The following is a 10,406-nucleotide window of genomic DNA, read 5'->3' on the forward strand; positions in this document are numbered from 1 at the left end:
CCGGGGTATCCTGGAAGGATCTGGATCTCATCATGCCAGGTAATTTTTTATAAATGTCTTCCTAACCATCTAAAATAAGTATGCCCCAATCAAGAAATTTAGAACGAGGAACTGATATAGCCCTTGGTTCTCCCCAGACCTGACTGCTCTTAACCAACACAAAAACATCCTATGGCGTTCCGCATTAGCATCGAACAGCCCCCGTGATATGTAGCTTTTCAGGGAAGCTAGAAACCATTATACACAGGCAGTTAGAAAAGCCAAGGCTAGCTTTTTCGAGCAGAAATTTGCTTCCTGCAACACTAACTCCAAAACGTTCTGGGACACTGTAAAGTCCATGGAGAATAAGAACACCTCCTCCCAGCTGCCCACTGCACTGAAGATAGGAAACACTGTGACCACTGATAAATCCACTATAATTGAGAATTTCAAGAAGCATTTTTCTACGGCTGGCCATGCTTTCCACCTGGCTACCCCTACCCCGGTCAACAGCACTGCACCCCCCACAGCAACTCGCCCAAGCCTTCCCCATTTCTCCTTCTCCCAAATCCAGTCAGCTGATGTTCTGAAAGAGCTGCAACATCTGGACCCCTATAAATCAGCCGGGCTAGACAATCTGGACCCTTTCTTTCTAAAATGATCTGCAGAAATTGTTGCCACCCCTATTACTAGCCTGTTCAACCTCTCTTTCGTGTCGTCTGAGATTCCCAAAGATTGGAAAACAGCTGCGGTCATCCCCCTCTTCAAAGGGGGACACACTCTTGACCCAAACTGCTACAGACCTACAGACATCACTACTCTGGACGGTTCTGACTTAGAATACGTGGACAACTACAAATACCTCGGTGTCTGGTTAGACTGTAAACTCTCCTTGCAGACCCACATGAAACATCTCCAATCCAAAGTTAAATCTAGAATTGGCTTCCTATTTCACAACAAAGCATCCTTCACTCATGCTGCCAAACATACCCTTGTAAGTCGCTCTGGATAAGAGCGTCTGCTAAATGACTTAAATGTAAATGTAAAACTGACCATCCTACTAATCCTGGACTTCGGCAATGTCATTTACAAAATAGCATCCAATACCCTACTCAACAAATTGGATGCAGTCTATCACAGTGCCATCCGTTTTGTCACCAAAGCCCCATATACTACCCACCACTGCGACCTGTACGCTCTCGTTGGCTGGCCCTCGCTTCATACTCGTCGCCAAACCCACTGGCTCCATGTCATCTGCAAGACCCTGCTAGGTAAAGTCCCCCCTTATCTTAGCTCGCTGGTCACCATAGCATCACCCACCTGTAGCACGCGCTCCAGCAGGTATATCTCTCTGGTCACCCCGAAATATCCCACCTATAATTTAACCCAAACAACTACCTCTTTCCCTACTGTATTTGTTTTATTTATTTATTTATTTTGCTCCTTTGCATCCCATTATTTTTATTTCTACTTTGCACATTCTTCCACTGCAAATCTACCATTCCAGTGTTTTACTTGCTATATTGTATTTACTTTGCCACCATGGCCTTTTTTCACCTTTACCTCCCTTATCTCACCTCATTTGCTCACATCGTGTATAGACTTGTTTCTACTGTATTACTGACTGTATGTTTGTTTTACTCCATGTGTAACTCTGTGTTGTTGTTCAGTGGGGCAAAAAGTATTTAGTCAGCCACCAATTGTGCAAGTTCTCCCACTTAAAAAAATGAGAGAGGCCTGTAATTTTCATCATAGGTACACTTCAACGATGACAGACAAAATGAGAAGAAAAAAATCCAGAAAATCACATTGTAGGATTTTTAATGAATTTATTTGCAAATTTTGCTCCGCTGTATGTGTCAAACTGCTTTGCTTTATCTTGGCCAGGTCGCAATTGTGAATGAGAACTTGTTTTCAACTTGCCTACCTGGTTAAATAAAGGTTACATTTAAAAAGGAAAAGAAAAGAAATGGCAGCCCAAATAAATGCTTCACAGAGTTCAAGTAACAGACACATCTCAACATCAACTGTTCAGAGACTGTGTGAATCAGGCCTTCATTTGTTATTTCACAGTTTTGATGTCTTCACTATTATTCTACAAAGAAAATAGTGAAAATAAAGAAAAAGCCTTGAATGAGTAGGTGTGTCCAATATATATATATATGTTAACTTTTTATAGATTTGTTACATTTTCACAAAAGTTGTGCTATAATAGTGGACCAATAGAGTGCCTGTAGCACAGGCAAAGATATTTTTCCAGCACCCCAATTGAAAATAGCATTCATTAAAAGTACCCTGCACCAACAAACTTCTTCCCGTGGCTACACGTTTTGGTTTTTGCCCTAACACAACACAGCTGATTCAAATGATAAAAGCTTGATGATTAGTTGATTATTTGACCGGTTAAAGGATGAGAGAGGGAGGGGTCTGACTGGATGGGTCCTTAAAAAAGGAGAGCAGGAAGCAGTAGAACCCATCTCACAAACAGAGCGCTGACATGACCAGACTACAGGTGAGAGTTCAGTCATCTATAGTCATCCCAAATGGTAACCTATGTGGTGCACTACTTTTGACCAGGACCCATTGGGCATATGTGACCCTATTCAAATGTGGTGCGTTACATAGGGCAGGGGTCTCCAACAGGTCATAGTAGTAGTAAATATTTTTTCACGTGTTCAACTGTCAAACAAATCTCGAGTGTTAGACACTGCAAGTTACTAAATCAACGCGACTTGACGTTATCCCACCTCTGGTTAGTCAACTATTGGCTTAAAACGTCACATTTAAAACCATATCTGCCAATTAATTTCCAGCAATATTGCCTTGTCGCTCACTCCCTGTGTAGCCAGTTGATGCCTAGTGGGTTGCCAGATTCTTTCACAACTAAGTATTAACTGCAAGGTATACTTGTCAAAAGTATAGAAATTGTATCTATTGTTATTTGCAAACCTTGCCATGAAATGAGCAGCAATACAGAACCATCGCTAGACTGGCACATTCGACCACGCATTGCTTTCTCATGTGTTACTTTTCTTCCAGACATAAAATAAATGGTTTTCTGATGTGATTTAAGCACTGCCTTGGACTCAGAACATTACATTTGGTTCTCCATTACCAATTGTAATTGAGTGTCAAACCAGGAAATTGAACTGAGAACATTTATGACAATGGCTGTAATTTGGGGTTTAAAATCACAGCTTTTTTATAGGGCCCCTTTAGTTTATTACTCATTTTACTGTGTCTATTGCCAGAACGGTACACTGAAGAGTTGTAGGGCAGAGAAGAATGAGCCTATTTGAAAGAAGTCGCTTGCGACGTGTGTATTAATAAAAGGTAGCTCATGCCAGGCAAGTTGCGTCTCCTGCTCTAGAAAAATGTACTTTACCAGCCAATTTCATTTGCAAAAAGGTGACTTACTAGGTGTGCCATGCATCGGGGTTAGTTATCTAGGGTGCTGTTTTGGGGAGAAACCAAGAGCATAGACTTCTCCTTATTCCCGTGTGCCAGGCTAATCTACTCTGTGGTGGAAGAGATGATGCCTGGTATTCCTTAGCCCTTCATTAGTTGAATGTGTTAAGTGGACTTGCTGGGGTACTCGAGGAGAGGTTGGGGAAACACTGATGGCTTATCTCGTGTGTGTCTCTCAGGAGACTATCACCATGGCGATGTTGACCCTTCTACTGCTTCTCTGCGCTGCCTTTACACTGGGCGACAGAATGACTGCGCGCATAGCAAGTAAGAGTCAGCCTCACACTTTACATCACGAGTGTCAAACGCATTCCACGGAGTCTCTTGCATCTGCAGTTGGCTTACCTTTCAATGAAGACCTAGACAACCAGGTGAGGGGAGTTCCTTACTAATTAGTGACCTAAATTGATCAATAGAGGGAGGAGCGAAAACCTGTAGACACTCTGTGCTCTGTGGAATGAGTTTGTGCTTTACATCATTGATTGTGTATGTTTTGTTGTAGTGTGGTATGACTGATCTCCAAATGTTATTTTTGATGCAAGGGTCAGTCTGGACTATCCTTTAAAGTCTGCTGCAATTTCGGAACCCTCCCTGTCTTCTACTTTCAGATGATTTGGTGACATTTGCAGCAGACCAAAGAAACCCATGCCCCAGAGGCTGGTTCCATTTTAATTCACGCTGCTTCATGTTTGTCAAAACGGCAAGGACATGGCCCAATGCGGAGGTATAATGCTTGCTTTCTACAATTGAAGTCAACTTAGTTTTTTGAGTTTAAGGTGCTTTGGCCTTATTTTAACAGGCGCCTCATGTAAAATACTGAACCTCCCCTTAATATGCTGTAATTGCAATTTTCTATAGGCTTTTCAATATTGTGTGGAGTTGGGCCCTCTTGTATATTAGAACCCTCAAGGCATGGGTTAAGACTGAGATGAACTAATTCCTATTTTGAGAGTCCAGAAGACAAATTCTCAGACTGGACAACTGACTAATACTTCCATTATGACATGTCTTTGTCTCTGTGTACTGCTTGCTCTAGCGCCACTGTCAGTTACTTGGAGAAAAACTGAAGCCTGTGTACAACACTGTAAAGTACCTTGGCGCAAACCTGGCATCTGTGCACAGCTATGAAGAGTCCCAATTTGTACAGGCGGTGGTGTTGATCACGACTGGCAGTTTCCCTCTTACCTGGATTGGCGGATTTGATGCTGTTCAAGCAAAGGTGGAAAAGGTGACTTAAGACTAATAAAACCATCAGCTCGGAGTAGGTGTTAAGACACTGGTCAGACAACTCTGTGCCAGGAGTAATCAACTCTCCAGTTTCTCAGCTGGTAATGACCACAGTTTGAGGTACCGCAGAGGAAAGATTGACATTCGCAACTCGAGTTCTACGTGGAATTTGGATATTACCATTATATCCACACTCCCATTTTAATAACTGTAAATTGCTTTGGCACAGTAGGCATGAAGTTACTTGCCGACCTTTTAACCAATGTCATCTCTTTAAACTGATATTAATGTCATTTTAAGTATTTAGGCATGTGACCTATGCCTCGTGTGAAGTAATTGTCAAAAGCAAAATAAATACTGTTGGTTGTAGGTCTAGATTTGAGTTGAGCATCTCGAAATATCCAGAGCAATTGCCACAGATGATCCATTAGATGAACCAGATACTCCATTGGCCTCTAACGATGTGAAGAGTCTGCAATGTCGGTCAGATTCGAGGGACAGGCACAACTCCGAGAAATGTTTTTCTCAGTTTCTGGCATGTCATGTGTGCTACTTGTATCAGTACTCGTAACAACCTAAGCATTACAAAACGTATATTTGCTCAAATAAGCCATTATGTTTTTCGTTAATGAAATTGACGGCCATACAAAAACGAGTTGCTTGGTGACCAGGAAAAACGCTACCCGCTTGAAGGCAGATGTTGGGCTTTGTTATCCTTCTCGCTTCGCCTCTTCCTCTTTGCTATGGCGCAGAAACAACTTACTAGCTGTCTTTTTCTATTTTGGGGATTTCTAGAAATGTGGCTGTAGTATCAACACTTGTGTATTTTTTTTCTCACCCAACAGTTCCATTGTCAGTCTGCATGTTTTGGTAGTGGTGGCTTTTACTGTTTTGTTGGAGGAAAGACCATGAGTGTTGTATTTTAGAAATTGTTCAGCAAGCACATGTAACATTTGATACTGAGATCTCACTACTTCCACACAGGACAGGCTATGGTTCTGGAGTGACGGCTCCAAATTTGATCACGAGAGCTGGGCTGAAGGGGAGCCGAATAACCACAAGGGTCGCAGAGAGCCATGTATTCAGATCAACTTTGGAGGTACATTATCATTCATCAAATTAAACTTTTTTGAGTAAGTTTAAGAAATAAATGTGACCTACTTTTCCCTTTTCGTGTGTACATCGAGAGGTAATTTCTATTTCGTTTTTCCTCTTAAGCTGAAAACGGCTGGAACGATGAATCATGTGGAGAGAGCTATCCCTCCGTGTGCTCCATAAGAACCTGTTGAATCCTTCAAACTGTCAATTGAAACCAAAAATGCTACTCTGGTGTCAGCATCCTAACTGCAAATGTTTCATGTTATAGTGAATTACTTTGAAGGTATTTGTTGCTGTAAATTACATTTGACTTGTGTAGTTATATTAGCTTGTTGTCAATAAAACGGGTGTACGTATTTAATCTCATGAGTGGTTATTAAACACTGCTTCACTTTGTTTCTTGAAGATGCAGTCTGGGTGTCTGTTCAGTGGGCATTTAAATTCTTTGATATTGTTGCTCCATTGTTTCTTGAAGAATAGAATTACCTTAGGACCTGAAGTTGTCTGACTCCACAAACATTAACGTAAATGAACAGTGTATGTAGCTTTAAAAGAAGTAGAAAATGATCATGTGTTGAGTTTGCTGCAATTTACCACGTTTTAAATATTTATGAGCTTCAGCAGACCTAAACAAGTTCCACAAATGGAATGTTTCTCTGAATGAGGGGGGGTCAAAAGTAAGTCAGTATCTGGTGTGGCCACCAGCTGCATTAAGTACTGCAGTGCATCTCCTCATGGACTGCACCAGATTTGTTAGTTCTTGCTGCAAGATGTTACCCCCGCTCTTGCACAATGGCTCCTGCAAGTTCCCGGACAATTCTGGGGGGAAATGGCACTTTACCCTCAGATCCAACAGGACCCAGACGTGCTCAATGGGATTGAGGTCCTGGCTCTTCACTGGCCATGTCTGAACACTGGCATTCCTGTCTTGCAGGAACCCATAGTGCGTGGTGAGTTACGTGGCTCTAGACTGTTCTCGGACCGAGAAACAGCTTCGTACATTTGCAATGACTTCAATTAATTTTGACCATTACGAAAATGGCGACATTTAGAAATGTCTCAGACACAAGACTAGGTGCATTGCGACCGTCTCGGCCCATATAGACAGACCCCAATGTTTCTGTCCGATAGCTCATTCAAGGACCCCGTAGCAAGTCATGGAAAAAAGTGGATTTTCAGCACCAATTAGGGTTTTGCTCGGACACCAAATGACCGATCGAGCAGAAACTTGTGATTCGGGGTCGCCTCAGCTAGGCCTACACGTAACATAAGAAATGGACCCGCAGCTAGAACGTAACTGTGTTTTATGTTTTTTTCATGGTTTGAACCAAAGGCGTTGTGAATTTTGGGCCAGCTCTGAAGTGTGTGATAGTTGGCTACTAAACAGGTTGGAAAAAGTGGGTTTAGTATCAGTTTGTCAGAATGATATCTAATTGACTGATGGACGGTGACTTGCTGGTGACTCTTGTCCATTTGCAATATGTTTAAACAGTGAGGTACCATCACCAAAAGTGACATTCTGAAATCAACCCTAACGAGCCATTGAGATGAACCAGAATCACTGCCCAGCCATCCCGAGTTCATCGGGCCAGTCAATTTCACATTCCTGCAGGATTTTTATAGCATGACAAATTCGTGATGGTACCTGCCCATTGAACCATATTGCAAATGCACAGTGACTTTGCAAAAGTGAGAACATAAACAAATGGACATGATGAAATCAACACAACGAGTGATGGAAAGGTACAACTCTCACTGCTCGGCCATCCTGTGTTCATCAGGCCAGTCAATTTTGCATTTTTGAGCATGTCAAATTTCATATGGTAAATGCACATTGAAACATATTGCAAATGCACGTGCATTTGCAATATGATTCTATAGTGTAAAAACATCACAAAATGGACATGATGAAGTCAACACAACGAGCGATGGAAAGGAGCAACTATCACTGTCAGGCCATCCCGAGTTCATCTGGCCAGTCAATTTAGCATGTCAAATTTCATATGGTAATTGTCCATTGAACCACATTGCAAATGCACGTGCACTTGCAATATGATTCTATAGTGAAAAGACATCACCTAATGGACATGATGAAATCAACACGAGTGATGGAAATGTACAACTATCACTGCCCGGCCATCCTGTGTTCCCATAGCGAGCATTAATATCAGAATGACCGGTAAATGCATTTACAAGCATATTTTTGGGGGGGTTACCAGGTGCCTATTTTCAATCACCAGTTGCACAACATGCGTATCCATCAGAATATTTTAAACAGTCCATAAAGCCCTCAGGATGGACCCCATAGATAGAGGGCCGTAGTAGGGTACTCCCATAGCGGGCATGGACAATAGGCGTCCCGGTAAATGCATTTACAACCATATTTTTATTTTTGGGTTACCAGTTGCACAACAATGCACGTGCATTTGCAATATGATTCTATAGTGAAAAAACATCACCAAATGGACATGATGAAATCAACACAACGAGCGATGGAAAGGAACAACTATCACTGCCCGGCCATCCCGAGTTCATCAGGCCAGTCAATTTTGCATTTCTGCAGGATTTTTGAGCATGTCAAATTTCTTATGGCATTTGGCCCACAAAAAAATTCCTTATGCACAATTTTAAAAAATAATATTGAAAAATTTGATAATAAAATTGGACAAAAGTATATTCATACAGTTCTTACACATGTGTAATTGACAAAAAAAATCGAAAGAATTTCAAAAAACGGTCCAGAGAGCACTTTTTTAAGGGTGTGTGATGTTTTTTACAAAATTTTGACATTTTTTGACTTCTGACTTTTGACTTCCTATGAAATCATATTGAAATTGGACAAAACATATTCCTTATGCGCATGTAAAGAAAAAAAAACATGATAATAAAATTGGACAAAAGTATATTCATACAGTTCTTACACATGTGTAATTGACAAAAAAATCGAAAGAATTTCGAAAAACGGTCCAGAAAGCACTTTTTTAAGGGGTGATAAGTTTTTGACAAAAAAATCATTTTTTCAAAATTTTGCTTTTGGACGTTGACTTGGGTTACATTTCCAATATGAAAAACCCCGGTGGAGCGGATTCGCCCCCTGTTGAATTTTTAAAGTGTTACAACTGGCAATTGCCATATGTCATTTGCAATACACTTTGCATGAATCAACGCCGAATTGGGTGGTATTGGCCAATGTGTATATGGTTTGTCCGATGCCAATGACTTGCCATTCATTTTTGTCCAATACAGGGGGGTCTTCCATTACTCACCATGGACTCGCAGAATCTTTTTTCTTCTTCCGCTACTCTGACGAGCCCAAGGCGGAGGATGTACGGCTCCCTCGGGAACAGGCCACGACCCCAGTGATCTGTGTGAAGAGGCGGAGAAAGAGAGGCTGGAGGGCGGGCTGCCTTCTGAGGAGTAGGGGGCGATTGAATAAACCCCCACTCTCCTCAATTCTGCTCGCAAACATGCAACCTTTGGACAATAAAATGGACAAGTTATTGGGAGGATTAAACTACCAACGGACATTAAAAACTGTAACATCTAACAGCTTCACAGAGTCGTGGCTGAACAACGACAATATCAACATACAACATAGCTGGCTGGTTGTACAATGTACTGGCAGGATAGAACAGCGGCATCTGGAAAGACAAGGGGCGGCGGTCTAATGTATTTTTGTAAACAACAGCTGGTGCACAATATCTAAGGAAGTCTCGAGCCATTGCTCGCCTAAGGTAGAGTTTCTCATGATAAGCTGCAGACCACATTACCTGCCGAGAGAGTTTTCATCTATATTCTTTGTAGCTGTTTACATACCACCACAGTCAGAGGCTGGCACCAAGATAGGATTGAATGAGATGTATTCCACCTTAAGCAAGCAAGAAAATGCTCATCCAGAGGCTGCGCTCCTAGTAGCCGGGGACTTTAATGCAGGGAAACTTAAATCAGTTTTACCTCGTTTCTGTCAACATGTTACGGAGCCACTCCTTAGTTGCCCTGGCTGTGTGTGTCGGGTCGTTGTCATGCTGGAAGACCCAGCCCCTTACTGAGCCCCTTACTAAGAGAAGGAGGTTGTTGGCCAAGATCTCGCGATACATAGCCCCATCCATCCTCCCCTCAATCCGGTGCAGTCGTCATGTCCCCTTTTCAGAAAAGCATCCCCAAAGAATGATGTTTCCACCTCCATGCTTCACGGTTGGGGTGGTGTTCTTGGGGTTGTACTCATGTTTCTTCTTCCTCTAAACACGGCGAGTGGAGTTTAGACCAAAAAGCTCTATTTTTGTCTCATCAGACCACATGACCTTCTCCCATTCCTCCTCTAGATCATCCAGATGGTCATTGGCAAACTTCAGACGGGCCTGGACATGCGCTGGCTTGAGCAGGAGGACCTTGCGTGCGCTGCAGGATTTTAATCCATGACGGCGTAGTGTGTTACTAATGGTTTTCTTTGAGACTGTGGTCCCAGCTCTCTTCAGGTCATTGACCAGGTCCTGCCGTGTAGTTCTGGGCTGATCCCTCACCTTCCTCATGATCATTGATGCCCCAGACCGAGGGTGATAGACCGTCATCTTGAACTTCTTCCATTTTCTAATAATTGCGGCAACAGTTGTTGCCTTCTGTTGATAAAAGGATAT

At 42.3% G+C, this 10,406-nt stretch overlaps 1 protein-coding gene across 1 annotated transcript; it reads left to right on the top strand.

Annotated features, from left to right (window-relative positions):
• Positions 1-2,418: 2,418 nt before the first annotated feature.
• Positions 2,419-6,128, top strand: LOC124022746 (ladderlectin-like). Its single transcript, XM_046337435.1, has 6 exons — positions 2,419-2,491; positions 3,627-3,714; positions 4,056-4,171; positions 4,484-4,675; positions 5,659-5,773; positions 5,893-6,128. Exons 1-6 carry the CDS (start codon positions 2,477-2,479, stop codon positions 5,961-5,963), a joined length of 597 nt encoding a protein of 198 aa, XP_046193391.1. The 5' UTR covers positions 2,419-2,476; the 3' UTR covers positions 5,964-6,128.
• Positions 6,129-10,406: the final 4,278 nt, after the last annotated feature.

The sequence above is a fragment of the Oncorhynchus gorbuscha genome, unplaced genomic scaffold (assembly GCF_021184085.1).
Source record: "Oncorhynchus gorbuscha isolate QuinsamMale2020 ecotype Even-year unplaced genomic scaffold, OgorEven_v1.0 Un_scaffold_1409, whole genome shotgun sequence".
NCBI classification, from domain to species: Eukaryota; Metazoa; Chordata; class Actinopteri; order Salmoniformes; family Salmonidae; genus Oncorhynchus; species Oncorhynchus gorbuscha.